General features: G+C 31.1%; 2 protein-coding genes across 13 annotated transcripts in view; one reads left to right on the top strand and one right to left on the bottom strand.

The window, feature by feature from the left end:
* Window positions 1-20,059, top strand: part of LOC139486817 (uncharacterized) — a 65,923-nt gene extending 45,864 nt beyond the window's left edge. For 6 of the 12 annotated variants that reach the window (XM_071271809.1, XM_071271803.1, XM_071271802.1 and 3 more), the window contains 19 exons: window positions 142-235; window positions 1,058-1,132; window positions 1,935-1,987; window positions 2,369-2,428; window positions 4,169-4,259; window positions 5,375-5,509; window positions 7,462-7,479; window positions 10,177-10,323; window positions 10,885-11,102; window positions 11,373-11,511; window positions 12,095-12,148; window positions 13,834-13,967; window positions 14,875-15,009; window positions 15,540-15,676; window positions 16,471-16,610; window positions 17,369-17,491; window positions 18,114-18,191; window positions 18,487-18,634; window positions 19,130-20,059. In XM_071271809.1, the coding sequence (XP_071127910.1) occupies window positions 142-235; window positions 1,058-1,132; window positions 1,935-1,987; window positions 2,369-2,428; window positions 4,169-4,259; window positions 5,375-5,509; window positions 7,462-7,479; window positions 10,177-10,323; window positions 10,885-11,102; window positions 11,373-11,511; window positions 12,095-12,148; window positions 13,834-13,967; window positions 14,875-15,009; window positions 15,540-15,676; window positions 16,471-16,610; window positions 17,369-17,491; window positions 18,114-18,191; window positions 18,487-18,634; window positions 19,130-19,272 (2,122 nt within the window). In that variant the 3' untranslated portion in view covers window positions 19,273-20,059. Of the gene's footprint in view, window positions 1-141; window positions 236-1,057; window positions 1,133-1,934; window positions 1,988-2,368; window positions 2,429-2,739; window positions 2,758-4,168; window positions 4,260-5,374; window positions 5,510-7,461; window positions 7,480-10,176; window positions 10,324-10,884; window positions 11,103-11,372; window positions 11,512-12,094; window positions 12,149-13,833; window positions 13,968-14,874; window positions 15,010-15,539; window positions 15,677-16,470; window positions 16,611-17,368; window positions 17,492-18,113; window positions 18,192-18,486; window positions 18,635-19,129 lie in introns of all 12 variants that reach the window. The other 6 variants (XM_071271810.1, XM_071271806.1, XM_071271811.1 and 3 more) reach the window with 4 other exon arrangements.
* A 133-nt stretch (window positions 20,060-20,192) lies between these two features.
* LOC139484076 (uncharacterized) lies at window positions 20,193-24,535 on the bottom strand. The gene is made up of 2 exons (XM_071267799.1): window positions 22,273-24,535; window positions 20,193-20,329 (listed from the first exon to the last, which is right to left on the bottom strand). Exons 1-2 carry the CDS (start codon window positions 24,533-24,535, stop codon window positions 20,193-20,195), a joined length of 2,400 nt encoding a protein of 799 aa, XP_071123900.1.
* Window positions 24,536-24,781: the final 246 nt, after the last annotated feature.

The following is a 24,781-nucleotide window of genomic DNA, read 5'->3' as shown; positions in this document are numbered from 1 at the left end:
TGTTTACAGATACATAGTTCTGGTTTAGATAAAGTAAGATGTTTTTTCCTGTATGTTAAAATGTTTGATACATAGTTCCGGTTTTGATAAATTAAGATGTTTTTTTCCTGTATGTTAAAATGTTTATCTATGAAATTTCAGAGCTATAAAGAAATTTACTGCTGCCATCAAAGTAGATCCTACATATGTCAGAGCTTATGTATGTCGAGGTGAAGCTTATCACAAAATACATGAAGTAAGTCAGTTTATTTTAGGTCATTATTGGCCCAGTGGTCCAAGGTGTTCTACTGTATCACTAGCCTGTCAACACTAAGTTTGTGAGTTTGGAACCCTAAACTTTGAAGGTGTGTTTGACTAGTATTGTCAGTGCTCCTGCTGAAGGTGGTTGTTTTCTCCAGGGAACCCTAAACTTTGAAGGTGTGTTTGACTAGTATTGTCAGTGCTCCTGCTGAAGGGTGGTTGTTCTCTCCAGGCAACCCTAAACTTTGAAGGTGTGTTTGACTAGTATTGTCAGTGCTCCTGCTGAAGGGTGGTTGTTCTCTCCAGGCAATCTGGCTTCCTCCAACAGTTTGTCTTAAACAATGTTTGTCATTTTATGAGGGGAGCCGTTCTATTACTTGACAATAAGAAAAATCTGACAGCATTTCAAATACACTTTAACTAAAAGGATTTCATAAGGATTGTTAGTTTTTAAAAATAATTAATTGTTTACCCATGAAACATTATATAGAAATTAGTTCTTTTAACTTTGTTTGTCATGTGTTGTATATATTTTTATACCCCACCTACGATAGTAGAGGGGCATTATGTTTTCTGGTCTGTGCCTCCGTTCGTCCGTCCCTATGATACGATCTTTCTAATTTTAATTCCAAATTAAAGTTTTGATCCCAATTTCACGGTCCACTGAACATAGAAAATGATAGTGGGAGTGGGGCATCCGTGTACTATGGACACATTCTTGTTTATTGTGGTTCCATTTATGTGTAGTGATATTTTATTTCAAATTGATGTGTTTTTTTATTTTTTACAGTAAATTGATTGTCCATTTTTCTTTCAGTTGAAGCAAGCTTTGAGTGATTTTACTAAAGCTATCCACTTGAGACCAGATGTACACCATTACTACATGTATAGGGTAAGTGGGATAGCAGTAGACTGGTAACTTGTCTCAGCTATTGACATTTAAGTTGATCACAATTATATATAACAATTTCACATTGGCATATACATTTAACTACTAGAACTTGTTATTTCTGGAAGCTCTGTTCTCACTAAAAGTGTAAGATGATGCATTTGTAATCCTGCTTGTAATTTCTCAGCTTATATTTCAAGCAAAGTGAGAAATTCAGCAATAAATAGACAATACAATTAGAATAAAATAATGAGATTGTGAAAACCTTATTATGTAAGATGTAACATGTCTTCTGATTGGCTGACAGTGTTTCGTCTATCAGTTCATAGACCTAATTTAGTCATGTGATCGTGACATCATCAAAGTATTTTCAGGGTTTATTCCGGTTTAAAATGGAATTAAGAGTTAAATTAAGAGGAATGATTGTAATATTTTTTCTGTTTAATCGAAAAAAAACACAAAGAAAATATGCTACGCTATGATGTCACGATCACATGACTAATTTAGTCATGTGATCGTGACACCATCAAAGTATATTTTCAGGGTTTATTCCGGTTTAAAATGGAATTAAGAGTTAAATTAAAGGGAATTAATGTAATATTTTTTCTGTTCATTCAAAAAAACACAAAAAATATGCTACGCTTGTTATTCCGTGTGCACCACATTTTTTATGTTATTTCTTTATAGACAGACAAAATATTACAGTCATTCTTTAAATAGAATGTAGAACATTCAAGGTGTATATCTGAAGACAAACGCATGCATTTTTCGACAAACTTACTTAATTTCATTGTTTATGTTGCAGGGACAACTAGTGTTAGAGATGGGTAATTTGGAACTAGCAGCTTTCTGTGTCAGGTAATGAAGAGATTAGTTATTTATAGAATAGAGGTCAAGTTGGAATTTAAGGATATACCTCCAAGGTCAAGTTGGAATTTAAGGATATACCTCCTCTATATTGATATAGGCAGCTTACTAGTTATATATAGATTAAGAAAACCAGATAGTTATATGTTGGCTTTTTAGATAGTTTAAATTTTTATTAAAGATAGATGTAATAGAATTTTAGTAAGAATATTGTATGTAGAATTGTGGGGGAATATATAACTCCAACAAAGTATGTCATTTGAATAAGCTTGGGATTATGGGTGACTAAATCTAGATTTTTATATGTGTATTAGCAGCGTTCTTTGTATTTGTTTTATAATTATTTCATCATATAATTGGCTGTGTTCTTAGGATGTTTGTATATGGCCAAGATCGACAAAAAGAATTGAGAGTGATAAATATGCTTAGAGGGTAATTTCCTAAAGCACCAGTTGTCCATAAATTATCACAGTTTTGACATTAATTTACAATATTCAAATTGCACATGTTTGGTTAACTAATGATAATTTTAATATTTCAGCTTTAATTATCCTTACCCTACCATAACAAATTGCTACAGCACTCTATTTGATTTTAAGAAACAATGGCCAAAAGTTGTTATTTTTCCTTCTTTTCATGTTTCTGATGCCCTTTTACCTTTTAGGTTTAATGAGTACAATGCATACAGTTTTGCAAAAAAAAAAAAGGATTCGAAATGAATAAATTTGTATAATTTTTCTTAGGAGTCAAGATGTAATGATGTAAGATTGTGAACTCTGCAAGGATCTATGGGATATATTCTAAAAATAGTCTGTGTTCAAAATAATAGTTCCTTCTAAATTATATAATGAACTTTTTGGCTTGTTCAATTAGTTAAATTTCTAGGCAAAGAGATAAATTTGAATTCAATTACTCTACATATATTGTAAGATAAAAAATTAATTCCATTTTTTTCATCTCAAGAAGATGAAATTTGAAATAAAATATCTTGAACAGTGACAATATTTATTTTGAACATTGCATCTTTAATTCTCAAACTGAAAAGAATATATACCGAAAACTTCTTCAAATCTGCTTATATGCCAATCATTGATACTCAGATGCAAAAGAACTCTTGTCTGAATTACAGAAATACTAATATATTTTACTACTATTTCATAGCATCTATAGGCAAGTCCTCTGCACAATCTAAAATTATTATCAGTAACACTGTTATATTAACAATGTATTATAAACTTGTATAATCATAACCTTCTTACTTTCTTCTATAAATTATTTCTAACTCCTAAACAGTTAGCTAATGCTTGTTTGTCTTTACTGATTTCTTATTTCAGAATACTTGAGTATATATCTATTACCAATATATAATGCAACTCAATTTTTACCAGTGTGATGAAAAATCAACCCCCACTATCCACTTGCATTTGTGAACAGTAGGGCCTGGCTTTATTCAGACTGAAGTGTTACCTTAATGTTTTTGTAACCTAGATTTACTTTTAAATATGTTTATCTGTTAAATTTAAAAGTGTCACATTTCTTACATAGAATTTATTTGTTTTTATAAAATGTCCGAGCAGTCTGTTTAAATGTTTTATGTAACTTTTACTTTTTCTGTTTCAAAATCTATAATATTCTAAGTATATGTTAGTTTAAACATATTTATTCTCTTGTTATATAGTGTGAAACAGTTACTCATTAGTGTTTTATGCATTTTTCTACATCTGTGAAAATATTTGCAGAAATTTTGCTTGTCTGATACAGTTGCCCCTTCAATTATAAAAATAATAACAACATTGGTTTCACAGTCAAAAAAAAAATTATAATTTATCACATGTGAAAGAAATTCTGGTATTTCACTCCTTTGACATTATACATGCAATCATTGTTTTATGGCATTGTGAATGAAGTTGCATTAAAAGGAAGTAAGAAAAAGGAAGAAAAATATAGAGTTCCTTCAATCGTGTTATATTTTTTCAATATTGGAATTCTTTTAAAATTAGTTATTGTCTAAATACATATTTTCAGATTATCTTTTATCAGTGCACTTTTTACAAACACTCAACTGAAACTGATTTTTTGATAGTATTTTGATTTCAGAAACTTATTTTGATTATTTTTTTTTTTTAATATAATGAGACTATTAAAATAAATTTGATTTGATTGATTTTGCAGACATGCTTCAGAACTAAGTACCGATTCTTCATTGGGACAAATGCCAACACAACAAGCTGTTGTTCAGTCATTCTTGAAAAATTACAACAAGGTGAGATTTCAATAAGAAAAATTTGAATTAAAGTCAAGTTGTTTTTTTGTCAACAAATTGAGAATCATGAATGTTATTCTTAAACAAATTTTTAAGTCAAAATATGAATTGTTTAGTAATTCAAATGGTTTAAAAACACTGTGTATGAAGCAGCAAGCAAGCAGTTTCAGTACAATTTATGTTTGTGTGCAAAAGAGGGGCGAAAGATACCAAGGGAACATTCAAACTCATAAGTCGAAAATAAACTGACCGCACCATTGCAAAGAAAGAAAAGACCAAAAGACAAGACCAAAAGACAAACAACAGTACACAAAACATGACATAGAAAACACATACCAAGTACACAAAACATGACAGAAAACACATACCAAGTACATAAAACATGACACAGTAAAACACATACCAAGTACACAAAACATGACAGAAAACACATACCAAGTACTCAAAACATGACATAGAAAACACATACCAAGTACACAAAACATGACAGAAAACACATACCAAGTACATAAAACATGACACAGTAAAACACATACCAAGTACACAAAACATGACAGAAAACACATACCAAGTACTCAAAACATGACATAGAAAACACATACCAAGTACACAAAACATGACATAAAAAAACACATACCAACTACACAAAACATGACAGAAAACACATAACAAGTACACAAAACATGACAGAAAACACATACCAAGTACATAAAACATGACACAGAAAAAAACATACCAAGTACACAAAACATGACACAGAAAACACATACCAAGTACACAAAATATGACATAGAAAACACATACCAAGTACACAAAACATGACATAGAAAACACATACCAAGTACACAAAACATGACATTAAAAACACATACCAAGTACACAAATCATGACACAGAAAGCACATACCAAGTACACAAAACATGACACAGAAAACACATACCAAGTACACAAAACATGACATAGAAAACACATACCAAGTACACAAAACATGACATAGAAAACACATACCAAACCTAAAACCAGAGGTGATCTTAGGGGCTTCACAGTGTAAAGTAAGTACAGTCTATGTTTGTAAAAGGTTATTTTGTTTAAATTTTACCATTTTATTTTGACAGGCAATAGATGCCTTGGAAGCAGCCACACGTGTCCAGCCAGTTCCCTCTATGTTTATGTTACTTGGTAAAACACAGATGAAGGCCAAAGAATTCTTAAAGGCTATAGAAAGTTTCAATAAAGCATTGGAACTATATGTAAGTTATTGTTGTGAGGGATTATTAGATATTAAAATGTTTCATATTGGTCCTATAAAAGTGTTGGCATATTGTATTGTTTAAAAGTTTGTCAAACAGTGTTAACATAAAGAATCATATTTAAAAAGGATGCTTTTGAAGTATGTTTTGAAAATTATTCACATTGATTTTAAAAGGAGGGTTGATCCAATGTTAAATTCAAACTTTCTTAGATGCTTGATATATGTTCACAATAATGTAAAAATTGAGATCAGGTTGTAATTTAAAAAAATGAGAAAGTACCCATCTTTGAATTTGAAAATATACTCTGCCATGTTTTTACACATCTTTGAAGTTGATTTGATTTTATGATTATTGTTGAAATTTTCTGTACAGTCTTTTATTGATAGAGTAAGTAATGACTGGTACTAATAAAACCTTTCAGCAGCTGTTTTAATGACAATATATATATAAACATATACTCTGTTGATTAGTGAAATTTTAATTTTTGTAAAATTGCTGATATTTATTGACAAACATTCATGCTCATTTTCCAGAAAAAGATTGAAGGGACAGTTCATTAATTTAATTTTTTGGTTGGGGTTGGGGAGGGGAGATGGAGTTAAAAATATTCAAAATAAAGGTTATACACTTTGACTTTTGAGGGCAAATATTTTAATCAGTAATTATAATTGAATAAGAATTAGAATTCTTAAGCCATATTTCTATAGAATAGAAAACTACGATAATTTCCTTCGAAGAGGACTTATTATTCATGTAAAGAGAAGCTCTAACTTAGTTAGCTGACATTGTAATTCAGTATAAACATCTAATGCTCTTTGCATTGGCACTGTACTTAAGTCTTATATCTCATGCACATATAGCTCATGCAAATATGGCTCATGCACATGTTTCATGCACACGTATCATGCAAATGTAATCTTTTTCTATGAAACTATTTTTTTTTTAACAAATATGTACCCACGCCATGTTTACTGTGTTTATTGTCTGATTTAGACAAAACCATGTTATTCTTATATCATATTTTACTTAAAACTTGACTAGAAGATTTGCAATTAATTGAATCCAAAATGCCTGTAATACAGTCAGGAGAATTGGAATGTTGTAAAAACTGGTACAACCTATAACTTTCATTTTAGAAGTGCCTTTGGCAAGTCAATATAAATGACTATATCAATTATATCCATGAAGATGGTTCAAGAGATTAAAAAAGCCAGCCTGTTTTAAAAGACTGATCTTAATCTGGAATATATCTTTAATATAAAACAAGGAGATATGATATGATTGCCAATCAGATGTTCGTCCAAGAATTGTTTTTTTTAAAGCTACTGTAAATGTCGTCATAAAGGCTTGCATAATTAATGAGTTTTTTCCAGTGACAGACAAACTCGAAAGTGGTCTCAGCTATTACATACTTCTTTAAAAAACATGTCAACATACAGCAATGAGCAAATCTTATAATAAATTTTCATAATGCCCTCTGATAATAAATGTGAAACAATTCAAAGATGAAAACCTACACTCTGATTTAACTAATGTTCCTTAACAGTCACTTTATGTCTAGTTTTCCATTACAAGAAGAGCATTTATCATACCACAGATGAGACTATCAAAATCATTACTGTAAACCAATTTATTTTTTGCAGATATTTTATTTTGCGTTTAGCCATTTCTAGCCCATTTTGCAGCGTTTTTAATTTAGCAATTCTCAAATTAACATGATGTAGTGAAGTAAGGAAAAATCAAATATTTTTAAAAAATTCACTACTCGTGAAAATAAATTGCTTGCAAAAATTAGTTGGTTTACAGTATTAAGACTAACAGAGTGTTTATCTAAGCCTAAGCTAGGTTTGTAGTTTCAAAATCTGTGATGAATTCAAATATATAAGTTTGAAATTGTAGTATGTGTATTTTACTGTTTGTTATTTATATCATATCAACAATTGTCATAGGTCAAGCTAGAGAAAATGGTAAGATTTGGGAATGTATCAACTATATACAAATATATAAACATTTCTAGCATTGAGATGCAGGGAATTCAGTGGTGCATGACAAGCTTCGTTTCCTTTGATAAGAGAATAGTACTTTCACATCAATTTTGCACATAGAATAATGGTTTAGTCAGGATTAAGATTAGAATGAGGTTATGGGAGCAGAGCATGATATTTTTATGACATATATACTGGAAAGGTGAAATAGAATGCATTTATTGGTGCAATTAGTGGGAGTATTTGCATTTAGAATATTTGTTTAGAAATCAAAGCATCATAGAAATAAATCCCAGATGTTAACGCAATTTTTGTTTTAGCAATTTTGTAATAATCTGATGTGTTGTAAACAGATATTTTGATATGGTAATAAAAGTGAACTGTAATCGTAAAAAGTTAAAGTATAAGATTTGTAAAAAAATTGCCAATAGACAGTTACTCATCAATCACAACTGTGCAAGAAAACCTCCAAAAATGAACAATTGACCAAATGATATACTATTGAAAGTTTATGATAATTTGAAAAATACAAATGTTAAACAATCTGCCTAAAAAACAATGAAATCTATGTATTGAAAAATAAGAAAAAATGAATAGGAAGGCCAAGACCACATGACTTCAAATTCAAGCTGAAGAAATGCATGTGTTTCTAGATGAAAAAATCATAACATACGGTAAAAGAAGGTCTGATAAAGCTTACAATGCTTTTCTATATCTTTTCTCATTCTGTATATCAACAATCGTTTGAACTATATAATTATGCTAAGAATATATGTGATGCATTTAAGCATGTTACCGATTTTACAGTTTCTAAATCTTTATTCTTTATGATACTCTCTGTTCTTTACTTTATTTTTTTAATTGCTAGAAAACATATGTATTTTGCTTTTGCATGAAAAATTATGGAAAAGTCAAAATTGACTTTCATTTTGTCAGATATGTACTTTCATTTAATTTTTACTGATGTTTATAAGGCACTTTGTCTGTTTGAAAGAGCAGCTTCATTTTCCTAGGTCCAGCAGTCAGATTGTTTAAAGGAACTTGTGAAACTTCATAGCAGGCAAAAATAATAACTTGCCAATAAGGTCTGACAATTGAATACTGTAAATTCCAGAAATGATTGTGTGCATTTATTATTGCGATTTTTGAAGAATGGACAAACATGGGAGATAAGTTATTGCGATTTTAAAAAACCCTGCTTACAGATAAATGTATCATTATTAGAATGCAAGTTCTTAGTATTGCGATACTCACCCAGTTGCATTATTCACAATAATAAAATCTTCAAAATAATTTCTTAATCTACATTACTGTAAACCAACTTATTTTCACAAATTCTTTAATTAGGGATGAGTCCTTTCTTGCAGAGTTTGTGACAACTTATTTTCAGGTTTTATACTTTGTTTAATGTATTTATATATATATATTTTTTTTAAACTGTGAATCAGATTTGCATGGACAGAAAGAAACAATTAAATTTCAATTTAAAAATTATAAGTTTTAGGCCAGAATTTACATCAGCCAAAATTTGTTTGACTCTAAAGGTTGGAGCTTTTTATGTTTTTCAATGGCAATTATAGTATAAAACTAAATCTATGTCATTAATGAAACAAGAATCAGTTTATATAAACATAATGAGTTTCATTTTGCTTAAGCATTCATGTATATATTTTGAACATCTTTTGAGGTAAATGATGTGCTTATTTAAGTATTTATTAGATTGTTTTTTATAATTTGTTTTATTAGGTGTATTTACACGTATGTAAAAAACAACATATTTAAACTTATTTATATCATGACCTTCTTGCCTAACATATATATTTAGGCTGAAGTGCAAAACCATAGGCTTAAACCTAGTCCATTCTTAAGATTTTTAATAGGATTAAAGATAATGTTAATGATAGTCAAGTGTGTCCAATCCTTTATGCATCCTTTTGTTTAGGTAGCAAGTCCTAGTAGTAACTGAGGAAGAGAAAGCTTAAAAAAGTCTTTGTCTTTAAAATGGTGCTACCCATTTTAGATGTTTTTTTAAAAGCATTTAGAAATTATGCTGCACTATATAATAGTTTGTGCTGAGTTCCCCCACCACTGTATTAGAGGTATATCCCTGTTTGCATAGTTTTAGTTAATGATTAGAAGTCCTGTTTGTCAACTGAAACAAATAAATGGCAGTTTAACTATCATGCTTAAGTGCTTGCAGTAAATTTTTTTTAAAAAAGATGACTAATCAATCAACAACATAAAAGTATAGTTTTTATTGATATTAGTTTGTCTTGTTTTGTATATTGATACATATTGTTGTTTTTTTAAAGATTTTGTTAACCAATTTCAAACTTGTGTTGCTTCATCCCAATATAGTGAGTTCCCCTTATTATTTTCCAGCCGATGAAGAAAAAACCGTTTGTAGTATTCAGATCCACTGATCCAGTGTTCATTAATGATTAATTTTTGGATTAAACATTGCATGAATTTCTACTTTGATAAGGACATAAAATTTCTACTTAATAATGAAAAATTCAAATTAATATCTTTTGAATATGAATCCTTGCAGATTTTTAATGTTTTTTTATGTATTGTCAGACTTGTTGTAAATTGTTATGTATTAAACGAGGGGGATGGTATTAAACACATGCAATGTCAGCACATATAATTAATATTTTTCATTGCCTGTAATTTCAGAAACCTTGGAAAACTGGTGATCCCTGGCCAAAGGAAGCTGCTGAAGCTCATTTCTTGATAGGGATGTGTAACATAGAATTAAAGACATATATCAGAGCACTAGAGGCTTTCTCTGAAGCTATCAGACTCAATGCTAATTATCCTGATGTAAGTATTACAAGCCCTCGGTAGATCAATGCTGTATCTGACCCTAGTTCTGATATAACTGTAATACCCATTCTATTTAGCCTCTACAAAAGACTTTGTTTGTATGAATTTGTTGGAACTGCTTTTAGAAATTTAATTTCAAGGACTATCATATAAAGGGGAAGGCAGTTTAATGGGCAGGTTATTTGACCAATTATTTAGAAAGGGGGAACTTTATCTTCAGAATTTTAAGATATTAATGAAATGATCCATGCCACTTTTAGCACTATATTGCGGTCAGTTTTTATTGGTGGAGGAAGCCGAAGTGCATGGAGAGAACCACAACCTTCAAAGAAAAACTGATAATCCTAGTCAATTAAGATTGTGGAGTTGAGCGAGCATACCTGCCATGTTTGGGGGATTCAAACTCACAACCTCAGTTTTGACAGGGAATTAAGTGATACAGTAGTTCCACTACTTAGACCACTTGGCTGCCCAGGACACATTAATGAAATGAAAAAAACAATTTATGCAACACAAACTTTCATTTCAATATTTCCTCATTACTGGGTTTTTTTTCAGGCATTGTATCAGAGGGGAGTGACCAGGATGAAGCTTAATCAACTATCCAAGGGTATCCATGACTTCAACAAAGCTTTAGCCAAGAATCCTAAGATATTCCAGGCATACCTAAGTAGAGCTTGTTACTATGGGATGAAGAAGAACTACACTAAAGCTATATTAAGCTGTAATGAGGCTATCAAGTTACAGCCTCGAAGTGTTAGAGCATATTTGTACAGGTAAAGTGAAAAATCAGACAATATATTAAGTAATAATTCAAATTCTATAAAATTCTTTGTTATATTTTTATAAATGTAGACTTTTGTTGATTTCAAGCAGAGTTATTTCATTCTATGTCATGGCATTTTGTAAGACACATTGCATCAATATATGGTGTAGGTAGCCCTTTATTAAAAGAAAAGGGGTTACTATGAATTATCTCCCCCTCTTCGTACACTTTGACAGTTTGTTGGTCTTCATTTCAGTTTATTTTTAATGTCTTTTTTCAGAGGGGCTTTGAAATTTCATATAAAAGCTTATGACCTAGCTATTAGAGACTTGACAACTGCAACCAGTATAGATAGCCAGTGTGCTCTAGCTTACTTCAACAGGGCTGTATGTTACCAGGAGAAAAAAGATTGGCAAAAGGTTTGTACCAGTATAGTTGTTTGTAGTAAATGTAAAAAATATGACCTTGGCCTCATTTTCATGGTTCATTGATTAATGTTACGTTTTCCTGGTTCAGTTTGTTTCCTCGATATGCAATAGGGCAACCATGTTTAAAGCATATTCGGTGTATGGAATGATTGTAAGGTGTTCATGTATTTCCAGTTTGGTTTATCTGACCTTTACCTTATTTTTTTGGATCATGTTAAATTGATGTGATAGTTGTTGTAAAGCTTTATATTTAGGACTATTGACATAATATCAATGGAAAGTAAAGAAGGCGAGACATTTCAGCGTGTGCACTCTTGTATAACTTTGAAGCAGTCATGAATCTTTTAAAAAATTAAAAATAACAAATGGTCATAAACCATAGGATCTTTGAATAACACAGACGTGAGGTTAACAACATTGTGACAGCAGTCCACTTATATAAAAAATCTAGAACAAAAGGCATCTACTTGTCTGTTACATAAATGTTTGTCAGTTTTATGATTTTTAAAAAAAATTGTTTCCAGAAATCGGGAAATTATTTTTAAGGCTTTAATTTCGTAACTTCTCTTTTCAGGCTTTGACAGACTACGGTATTGTTCTGCTACTTGGTGCTGATCTACAACTAAAGGTAATATCAGTTGTCAGCCATGTTTATTATTTATAATATTCAAGAAATGAGCTTTGGTTTATTGGGTTATTTTTTATTTCATTGTTTTTTATTTATTTATTTTTTTGGGGGGGGGGGGGGGATTTAACTGCATGGCTTTTTTTTATTTTAAAATTATTCTAAAAGTATAACTTTATTTGATAATGGAATAAAAAATATTAAGAGTGATTATGTTTAAATGGCCATTTCTTATTAAAATATTGTGACTTTAGGAGAAATTGTTTATTTCCTTGGCTTTATGATTAAAAGGTTACAAGTATATTATGTAACAGTATTATATTCAAACAGCTTCCTAGTGAAATTGAAGAGGAAACTAGAAAAAGGTTTCAGGTGTGTCAATAAAACAGTGTATACTACTAAGACAAGAAATGTTTAATGTGTTCAGATTGTTCATTAAGAATTTTAAATTTTAAATGGGAGTTTTCATGTGAATATGTTCTAATCATGGTGATGGGTTACAATACAAGAAATGATAAGACTGTAATGTGAGCTTATTAAGGGAGGTAGTGGTAGCCAGGTTTGTTGTAGGTAGAATGTAACATTAATTTCATGGATTGCCTTGAATGTGATTATAATTTTCAGAAACTTTCTAATCACTAACTGGACAGGTATTTTGGAGAATTGATACATAGATTGTCTTCCTATAGAACTGCTTTATTTAAGGAAACCATGGAGATCAATCCAAAAAAAAAAAAAAAAATATGTACTGCAAATCATAAAAGACATGAGATTACAAAAGGACCATTTTTGCCATCTTGTCAATATTTGAGAAAATAGTGTAAGGAACGCAATCAAAACCCTTATCTTACTGACTTAATTGCTCTATCTTCCAAGATCTATTCCTACCTTTTAGATCCAAACTATAAAAAGACAACAACATTTTATAGTTTGGATTTATGAAATTTTAAGACATCCGCAGCATATCCATCCTGATTACTCTACCAGCTTGTACTGCCAGAAGGTGTGTTGGTTCACTTAACTTGTTTATTTCTTCCTTTAAGAGTTCAAACAAGATAGTGCTGTAAGGTGAATATTCTTTAGATCACATCCCATGACAAGTGATGGATTAATTATATATGCTCAGATATTTTGTTTACAAAATGATTTGTATGTGTTTATAAACCATACTTGCAAAGTATCTTTTTTGTTAAAAGTTGCACTATTGAGTTGTGCATAGTGTATGAATCTATATTCTAAATAAGGTTCAAGTTTAACAACAATTATGGACAAAAGAAGTGTACTCCCAATTAAAAAAAAAAAAATAATAAAAAAATACTGAACTCTGAGGAAAATTCAAAATTGGAAAGTCTCTAATCAAATGGCAAAATGCAAGTAAATAACACAGGAGCCCATAGAATATAAAACACTTCACATATCTACTGGAATAAAGATTTTATAATATTCAACCAATCATCTATTTTTCATTGGAAATGTTTGCTGCTTTTGTAATGAAATATACCAAATTCATTTAACGAAAGGAAATATCTAGTAATGAGCAACAAAAGAAGTGAAGTCAGCTTGTCTTGCCAGCATCTTAATAAAAAAAGGATTATTTTAAATATCCTTCTGATAACTGCTTAGCTGCCAACCAACTGTGGTACCTGCTTTTAATGCAACAGCTTTTAAATAAATTAATTGTTTTTTAGGTGCTGATCAATAGAGGCTTGTTATATTTTGAGAGGAAGGATTACATTAATGCTTTATATGACTTCAAGCTTGCTGCTAAGATAGAACCAAATGACCATAGAATTCTACATACCTTAGGATTATGTTATCACAAGTGAGTATGATCAAGTATGGCTTTAGATAATTTGGTGTCAAAATATCTTTTAAAATCAAGTCTTATTGAAATTAATTTGCCACCATCAATTTAGAGATTGACATGCTGTAAACACAGACACCTGTCTATTGTTGAACATCCTTTGTGTACTAATATTTTGGTTGCTGTCTAACCTAACATTGTCTTTTTTATATATATGTACATATAAAGAATCTTTGGGCAGGGATGCTTAATCCTTTGTCATCCCATATAAAAACAGAGGCCAATATTGAGGTTATATTTCTCTTGCTAGACTTTTTTAATATCGTTGTTTTTTTTTGCTTTTTTTGCTTGTTGTTGAAAATTTAAGCAGAAAATTTTTGCAACTTTTTGTATCTTTGCCAAACACAGACAACTGTTAAGTCTGTAATCATATTTTTTTAAAAACCACTCTTTTGTCTTTTAAAGTTAATCTTTGTCAACGAATTGCAAGCAGCTCATTACAAATTTAACAAAGATTTAGGATTTTTCAGTAACAATGAGTAAAATATTAATAATTCTACCTATCACTATTATACAATTTTTTTTTATTGATCTTACCGACTGATAATTTCCTTTCTCAGCACATGCCCATTGTTAATTTTCATAGGTAAGATAGCGATACACAGATTATCATCAGTCATCTCATTCAATTGCTTTTCACACTTTCGCACTATCGGCTCAAGTGAGAAAGTCAATCTTGTTGAGATGATCAATGATAATCTATAAGTAACACCTGAAAGAGTGCTCAGCCAGAAAATCTCAGGCACCCAAAGTATTTTTAAAGATATTATAGATATTATAGAAACTATTTCAGCAGAAATAAAAAATGTTTTATTCATTTTATAAAACTGCAAGTTATAATGTTGGTTTACTGTTAATTTTGTAGGATGAATGATTTAGACGAGGGAGTTAAGGTATTTACCACATGTATGGATAACAATCAGTTTTTCCTGGATGGTATCATAGCCAGAGGCAATGTCTACATGGATTATGGGACTAAAGCTGGAATACAATTTGCCAAGTAAGTAGTATGTGTGGAGATTTTTATATATAAGGGAGAAGAGTTAATGTATGGCTTATGGAATTAAATTTAGAATAATGTCCTACCTTTCACAATAAAATATTGGTACTAAAATTGATTGTATGTATATACTTCATTATTCCTTGACTTACAAGTAATTTTTGTTGAACAATAATTCATGGTTTCTAATAATTGAAAGCACTTTTCTGTAGGGTAATAAGTATTAAAAATAGATAGCATCATAACAAAAAGAAACTGACAGTTGCAAAAACATTTTTTGTTTTTTGTCAATAGTCCTTTTGAGAATCCTTTAAAAATAGATATTTAAAATCAAATTTATGTGAGTCACTTGCAAAATAAGTACACCTTAATTATGCCAATTTTGTGTGATCACCACTTATAAATGAGCCTAAGTGGTTTGTAATAGTGAAAACATTTATCCATGGCATATAAAACCCAAGTCTTCAATAAAGATTACGATAAATTATAAAAAAAAATGCAAGATTGATTAAACCATGATTTTTTTTTAGGAGAGATTATGAACGTGTGCTTAGACAGGAACCAACAAACTTGTCAGCTAGAGTTAACCTTGCCAATACTCTACAGGTCTTGGGTAAATTTATGCAGGCCTGGAACCAGTTTACTATAGCTATATCAGTCAGACCTAGTAAGTATATAAAAACGAATTTCTGGTATAATTATCGTTTACAGCAAAATGAGTTGAGTGTGTAGGTAAAGGTAATATCTTTGACTCTCTAGCTTGTTAGTTGAACTGTGAAATTGTACATGGATAACTATACTACCCTTTTTCAGAGTAGTCTATTCCTAAAAACAGATAGATTAGTTAGATTGGTTATCTGTCGGACTAGTCTCTTAAAGGAGGGTAGTATACCTAAAACCTAAAAATTACTCCCCAGTTCAACTAGCAAGCAAGATAACCTTTACCTACACACTCAACGCATTTTTCTGTAATAAAGGAATATTCTCAATACTTAAATCATGAATTTCAAGGCTGCAGTAATCTGTATAGGTCAATGTTAGAAACTACCTAGAGTTGATATAATGAGATAAAGATCTGTAGGTTGGGAAATTTTCAAGCAATTTTCAAGCAATTTTTATGATTCCTTCTGTAGGCTTGAGGATTTTGAAATTTTCAAGGTGCATGCAATTACATCAAAACAGCAAAAATACTTAATATTAGAGACATGTTATTTTGTATATATACCGAAGGGCACTGATACTCATAGCAATGATATTTATTGCTTCATTGCATTTTATAGTAAATCGGGATCTTGTTGAAAGTCAGCCAATATTTTTACAAAAAATCCTCAGACTTTAGTACAGATATTTTTGTTTTTTTAAGAAACTGTTTAATTTTAGATTATTTTTATCAGTACTTATGGATAGCAGAAGGAACAAACAAGAGGCCATATTTTCTTACTTTTATTGTCATTTTTGTAGCATTTAAGCCAGCATTAGAAGGAAGAGCTATAGTCAACCTGCAGATGAGTAATACATTTGCAGCCTTCCAGGACATCAATGCTGCTATTAATGTATCCCCAACTGCAGAACTACTGACCAATAGAGGAGTTATTAACCAGGTAAAAAGTTTAAGAAAACACTTTATTTGCCCAAAATGGGAATGAATCTTTCAATTAAAATGGACTTGTACTCTGAAATCTTTAGAATCTGATCCTGCTCTAAAAAATTATAAAATTATTTGATTTTTATAAGTCAGTCACATGAATGATGAAATTACTGGAAAATCTGAAATAAAAATGAGTTTGATCTTTTATATGACTTAGCTTGTCACTTTTTAAATCAATAAGTTCTACCATTTACATGACATAACTATTTTTACACAGGTGTCACTTTTTAAATCTGCAGAGTTGGATATCTTCCTCTAGCAAAAATTTCTAGATGTAGATTTGCCAGAGAAGTAATATTAAATTGTTTACATGATGCTTATCTCACATTGCATTACTGTGCCTAACCGATCACCTTTGGGGTATTATAATACCTACAGTGTTACCTGGATAAAAAATTGTCAACACAATTTGTCCATTTAAACTGTACAATAGGTTTTGTGAGAGATTATCAATAGGTGGTAATTTAACTACCTGAAAAAAAATTTTAGGGCAAAAAACAACCAGGTAAAATCTACAGGTAGTTAAATGACCACCTATTGATAATCTCTCACAAAACCTATTGTACAGTTTAAATGGACAAATTGTGTTGACAATTTTTTATCCAGGTAACACTGTAGGTATTATAATACCCCAAAGGTGATCGGTTAGGCACAGTAAAAAAGTTGTGTTTTTTAAGATGTAAATTTACTGTGACATGTTTTATATTTCAGTTTATGCAGGATCCAGTAAATGCTATGAGGGATTATCAACAAGCTTTGAAGTTAGACAAATCATACTCCCTAGCGTACTTCAATGCTGCTAATGTTTACTTCCATACTAGGCATTTTAAACAGGTAACAAGATTTTAGTAAAGAATATGACGATTAAGTATGAAATTATCCTAAAGATTTCTATTATTATTGTGCGAAACTAATGCAACGATAACACAAAAGAGGTACATAGTGATTTATTTTGGTTTTTATACCCATATGCAGTGATATTTTAATCAATACTCATTTATGAGAAAGATTTTTAGTCTGATTACCATGTTGATATGTTGTACATGGAGGAGTTAAACTTCGAAATGAAAGACAATTTAACTTCGTCATATGTATAATAATTGATATGGATTGTTATCACCTATAATAGAAGAGAGAGAATAAACAGTATCAATCCCATGACACTAAATCAGTACATACATAGCAAAAAGCACAAAAAGTAAAAGAACAATGCACTATTTCTGTTCTTCATCAAAGTCACAATGAGGCCTTTAATTTGTAGCATTTTGATATAATGAGTAATAAAAGATTAAACCATCTCTACACAAACACATTTTTGATTTATTTACATATTTTGATATGATATTTTTGGTAAAATAAATGTACACACCTATGTTATCTTTTTATTTAGCATTAACTATTTCCTGAACAATGAATTCCATATAGCAGATAACAAATGTATTATTAATTTTTTCAGGCATATGAATATTATAGTAAGGCATTAGATCACAATAGAAAAGATGAGTCAGCATTACTAAACAGAGCTATTACTAGGGTAAGTATTTATGATTTTGAATTGAAGAAATCTATGTCATCTACAATCAAAATATTTCAAGAAGTACTGGTATTTGTTAATTGCAAGGATGTTTTTCTACTATTATGAAGGTAGACTAAATGTAAATATGCACAGGAATTTGAAGAAAAATAGTAAGTCAAACCTGTTTCACCATTGTGTTTCAAATACCCCTCATCCACCCCTCTCATTCCAACTATCATTCTAAAACAAACTATTATCAATTTAGAAATTATGTTTCATGGATTCATTTAAGGATTGGTTCAATATTTTACAGGTTATGATGAGAGATGCACAAGGTGCTTTAGAAGATTTTAAGGCAGCTATTAAACTTAGCCCGTATACAGCACATATATACTTCAACAGAGGAAACCTTTATGCTTCTATGGGTCATTTTGATAAGGCGGAGACAGACTATTCTAAAGGTAAGAAAAAACAATATGAGTGTAAAAACATGACTTACAAACCGAAGATGCCATGGCAAAAACAAAATCGACCAAAAGACAAGCAACAGCATACAAACACAAGTTAGAAAACTAAAGACTAAGCAACATGAACACAAAGGGAAGTGAATGAAAAGTATATATATATATATATATATACATGTTTTATTTTGGAGCCACAAAAGACCTTTTGTCATGAGTTTAAGAACTTTCCATCTCAATTTTTAGTTTTTATTACCCCCTTCCCTACTTACTTAAATACACTTTGACTTTGAGCTGAAGAACAGCAATAAAAGGATTTGACCTGAATCCATGGCTACAGGTCCTTTAAATAATAACATATTAGGTATGAAACTTGTTTTTGTCAATACTTTTATAACAGAAGCCAACCCAAAAAAGACTTATCCAATTATATTGAAAAATGCTGCTATATTTTTATTTGTTATTAGTCAAATCTTATAAAATTTCTATTTTCAGCTTTGTCTTTAAAACCAGATGATCCATTAGTATTGAAACGAAGAGCAGATGTGAGGGGGAAACTTGGCAATCAAAAACAGGCCATACAGGACTATAGATATGCTATAGAAATTCAGAGTAGAATGGAAGAATCTAAAACATAATGCTGTTATAGACTATATATCAATGTGTATGAACTGCTTTGAAATTACTATTCGTTGTTGTTTAAAGTTTGATGACAAGTCAATGTACCTATTGTCCAATTCCTTAAACAAATCTTTTACAATAATTTGATTGATAGATTTTTCAATTGAATTCATATTTCTATCTAGAACAGATCTAGGTGACTGTTTTATTAAAATTTTTTCTTCAACTTTTTGCCTGGGTAATAAAATGGGAAGGCATTGAAAATAAGGTTGTATTTTTGTTTCTTTTCACCATTTAAAAGAAGATCACCTTTATATCTTTGTTTATTTTCTTAGAATACATTTTTTAGATAAGAATTACAATATGTGTTAAAAGTTGGAACGAATGAAACTGGGACCAACAATGTGATACTTTTTCTTGTGATTTTTGAGTCGATACATGTCACTGATATTGCATCTCTCTAGAACTTAAATTAATTTTAATATATTTTTCAGAAAACCTGGTTATCTATATTAATTTAATTTTAAAGATGTTGATTATTCAACACACATTTTATGAGTTCTTATATTTGCATCAAATCTTTTTTTATGAACAAATTGGTTCATTATTTGTAATATACTGCTGAAACTTTTCCGTCCAATTTATTTTGTCTGTGATATTTGTAATATGGAACTAATAAAGTGTGACAAGTTTTATATTCAATTTATTGTACTGTTAAATTATTTATTTTTATACTTGTTAAAATATTATATGATGTGGTATTTTGTTTGAAACATGATACAATAAAATAAATACTTAAAAAAATGTGTTTGACATTTATACAAACTAAAGTGAAGACATTAGTCAACGTGATTACACTAACAAGTCAACACTGAGGTTGTTAGTTCTTATCCCACACGGGGCAGGTGCACTTGACTCCAATCTTAATTGACTAAGGTCAGTGGTTCTCCCTGGGCACTTCAGCTTCAGCTTCCTCTACTAATGATAACTGACCACCATGTAATAGCAGAGCAGTGCTGAAAATTGTAAAACATATATTTAGTCTTCCATTGAGATATGATGAACCACTAAACACTATAATATATCATTATTATTTCATTATTATCACTTTTCAGAAAGCAAAAGTAATTGTATTCAGTAGATAAAATGATGTGTAAATGTGTCAATGTCAGAAAGTCACTGAATTTGCTTAACAATTTTATTTGAATTTGGAGTTTATGTCAAATCAATGTCAGATTGAATTTTAAGTTTATAAACAGAAGAAAGTACCAAACAAAGATTACTATTAAGGATGTTTGCTCCTCTTGTTTTTGATTTTTTGCCAGATATTTGGAATCCTCTGGTTTTATCTATATATTCCTATTAAAAAAATTTGCCCGCTAACCCCTACTTTTCTTTTCATAATTTTATTACATATTGTTTAAAAAGTCATATTTGAAAATCATATAAAATCCTTGTTATTTTTTCAATGTTTTTGAAAGGAAAAAGGTGCCAATGTTAAATGCATGAAAAATCTAGAGAGAATCATTTCCCGCCAAATTTTCAACGGCTTATATCTCGAAAACAAGCACACGAACCCTTCATTTTTTTCTGCTTTTTTAGTTTCTTTTTTTTTACATGCTATCAATTTATAAAAGTCTTTTAAAAAAGCTTGTTATTTTGAAACGGAGTAGCGAACATCCTTAAATCTGATATGATGCTCTTCTTTAGCTTTGTGATCAAAGTTATCTTTAAATTCCAATACTAAGTAAAACATAGGAGGCACATGTGTGATTTTACCATGAAACCTGTGATTACAATTGTATTATGTCAACATTATGTTATCCTCTTCAAGTTTTGTTGAAGGTTTTCACTCACTTAGACCATGGATAAGTTTGATAATCATATAAACTTGACCAGCAAGGGTGTTATTTTTCCAGAGAGGGATTAGTTAAAGTTACCAATATCATTTCATTTTAACAACATAATTTTTTGTCAAATCTTTAAAAAAACCACCAAAAAATCCAACTTGATATTGAGATATAGCATAGTTTTTGCATGAAAGTGAACCCCCAAAAGTCTTTATTGTACATGTTGAATGATGCTTGAAGAAAATGGTTGAAACCTAGTAATTCTGATTCTAATTTAGGAATTTTGTAATTTTTAGCGGTATTCTACTGTTGCCTTTATTTATAATATTTTTATCTTAAAGATATATTGATGATATTGGCTCCATCTCAAATCTATTTTCCATGGGAACAAAAATCATCTCACAAGTGAATCGACATATTTAGATCATTTTTTAGCCAGAATATTAAGTCTGTATATTTTGAATTGTGTAAGAGAGCTGTACCAAGGTGTGATTAGTTCATTAAGCAATCACTTATTGTAAGTAAATGCTATTTGGTATGCAGTTGTATTAGCATGGAAACATTTCTTTTTCTTGGAGATTATTTGCCCCCTCCCCTAAATCGTAGTCTATTGATTTTGAACCATTTACTAAGATCTACTAAGTTACAAAAATTTACTTTTGATTAGGTCACCATTAGTCTTAGGTTTATACTTGTGTGGAATAAACTAAATAAGTCGTATATGTACTTTGCGTTGTGTTTACTTTGCGTATACTATTTACAATGGCGAAGCCCATACAAGGTGTAAGAAACGTCACAAACATGTGAACGTAAATACGGGAAACGTAACGTTATAACTTCGAACTATTCTCAACATACTGGGGCCCGCAAAGTGTATTTATGTACAAAACAATAGAATATTACTTTAAATGTTCATCAATAAAGAAAAGAAATTTAATTTTACACTTGCAGGAATTACTGTCTCTTCAAAACACAAAAATAGGAATCTGAATTAAACTTTAACGAGTCCATGATTTTATTCTTTCCTTTGCACGAATTGATGCCTTCCGCAAGGGCATTGTTCTTGTCGGTATTTCTTCGTTGTTTGGTTCTTCCACATATTCATCAAATGGTGTTACTTCGTTTATTTCTTCTTGACGGGATGATGCGGGATATAATGTACAATACCTTTACTAATATCGGGATCCTTAACCTTCTCAATAAATCCTCGGCGTTCTTGATCCTTGATTATCTGTCCATATACCTTAAGCATTTCGGGATCTTGACTTAATTTTCGAATGACGTTTTCTGTTCTTCGTTTCGTAACGAAGAAGTTTGTAGGCAAGGGTTCGTGATCTGGTTTCCATGGCAACTTTGCTATGTACTTGTTTTCTCGGAATTCAATTGCTGACTTTTGATTTGTTTCCATATAGTCTACCGTTTCAACATCTGTCGTATTGCTATCTTCTCCTAACGACTCTAATTCCCAAAATCTTTCTAAATTCAACTCCTCTGGTTTGTGCGATGTCAATATGTTGTACATACCTACATTACTCTGTTGACGATAAGACGTCGGAATTGGACCAGACAACAAATAACCAAGTTTTGACTTTACGGCGGTTGGACCATTTCCTCTTAATATTGTATCCTCTACGAAATCCCAATAGAAATCAGCTCCAATGAGCAAGGAGATTTCAAAAGAAGAGTTGTCTTCTGTAAACGGATGAGCTAAACGTAATCCTTTCAGGTACTTGAATTCTCGTATACCATTACCGATGTAATTGCTTAACGGGCTGGCGATGTTCGGTACTACTAGAACCTCAACTGGAATTTTCGTTCTATTTATCGACTCTACGTATACGCGTGCTCTTGACAAATGACGGACTTTGCTGTCGGTACTTTCAAATGCCGATAAATGTATGGTTTCTGTTCCTAGTATTTCTAAATCTATTTTCGACGCTAACTCCTCGGTAACAAAAGAGCGCTGTGCTCCTTCATCAAACAAAATGTGCGTATCAACATATCGATTTCCCCCAACTGGTGCAACGGCAGTTTTTAGAAGCACGTTCGAACGGGATTTTTCTTCAGACGAATGAAAACTTGCGGCGATCAATGTATTTTCGCTATCATCAACTACGGCATTAACTGACATTTGCTGATCATTAGTACATGTATTTCCATGGCAAAGACTTGTGTGGTGCTTTTGATGGCACTGGCGGCAGCGAAATTTCGATTTACAATCTACGGAACGGTGTGATCCTAAACAGTTAAAACATAACTTCTTTTCTTTGACGATTGATAGGCGTGTATCGTGATCTGTTACATTTGGGCATTTTGCAGGGTCATGTAAATTCTGGCAGAATATGCAAGGTTTTTGTCGAATATTTTGTGTTTGTCTCTCACGGTTATCGAATGTAACTACTTTACTCGGTTCACATTTTCTATTAGCGCATGTCAAAAACGATGCGGTCATTGTGGTAGGCTGCATTGAATCCATAAACGACGACGAACGTTGTCCAGCTTCAATTATAGTGATTTCTTTCAAAATTCCACGTCTCAAATCAATCAATTCCCAATTATCGGAACCGTTTTCACGAGCTAAGTGTTGTCGTATTTCTGACGGAAGCTTGTTCAGTATTATCGGAATAAGTAATGCACCATACGATTCTCCGGAGCGGCCTAACGATTCAAGACCTCTTATGTATGCCTCTAACTTGTCGTAATAACCCCTTAGACTGAGTAGGTTGTTTTGTGGTGCTCTAAGTTCTAGCATAGCTTGCATATAAGCATTTGTAATCTTATGCGATTGTCCGAAACGCTCCTTTAAAAGTTTAATAGCTTCCATGTAATTTGAGTTTGTGAGCGGTAACCCGTCAATAGTTCTTGCAGCATCATTAACAAGCTGGGATTTTAAATAACTAAATTTCTGTACGTCTGTGAGTGTTACATTGTAATGGACGGAAGATTCAAAAGAGTCCCAAAATGTTTGCCAAGTCAGAATTTCTGCGTTAAACATGGGTAGTGTAAGTTTCGGCAAATGGTGATTTTGGTTGTAAGGTTGCTGAACGGAATACATTTGTGTTGTGTACGGAACAGAACTGTGTTGATTAATGTTTTCAAAAGTGTGAGAAGGTAATGCGTGATCATGCGGTGGGATATCATTATCAGTACATAATTTGTTTGCGAATGTTTTCCGTAAATGTCGTATTTTGGTGTTCAAAAAGAATTTGTACTCATCTGCATTTAGAATTTCTTCCTCGATGTCCTCCTCCTTTAAAGAATTCATAATATCTTCGTCCAATGCACTAATAATTTTCTGTTTTTGAATTAATGTTTCTAAAAGTTCAGCACTTTCTTCATTGTCCAAGTTTGAATCATCTTCCGTTTTCCGTAAAAGTCTCTTTACTGCACTTTTGTGACCAGCTCTAACTGCTTTTAGCTTGCTGTCCATCTTATCCAATGGTCACGGCACCATAAATGTGTGGAATAAACTAAATAAGTCGTATATGTACTTTGCGTTGTGTTTACTTTGCGTATACTATTTACAATGGCGAAGCCCATACAAGGTGTAAGAAACGTCACAAACATGTGAACGTAAATACGGGAAACGTAACGTTATAACTTCGAACTATTCTCAACAATACCATTGTGTATGCAGTTGTATTAGCATTCTTACATCTCATTTCCATGAAGATTA

This window comes from Mytilus edulis, chromosome 8 (assembly GCF_963676685.1).
Source record: "Mytilus edulis chromosome 8, xbMytEdul2.2, whole genome shotgun sequence".
Classification (NCBI taxonomy): Eukaryota; Metazoa; Mollusca; class Bivalvia; order Mytilida; family Mytilidae; genus Mytilus; species Mytilus edulis.
Note: the sequence above shows the minus strand (reverse complement) of the source record. Positions and strands in the feature narration are given on the sequence as shown.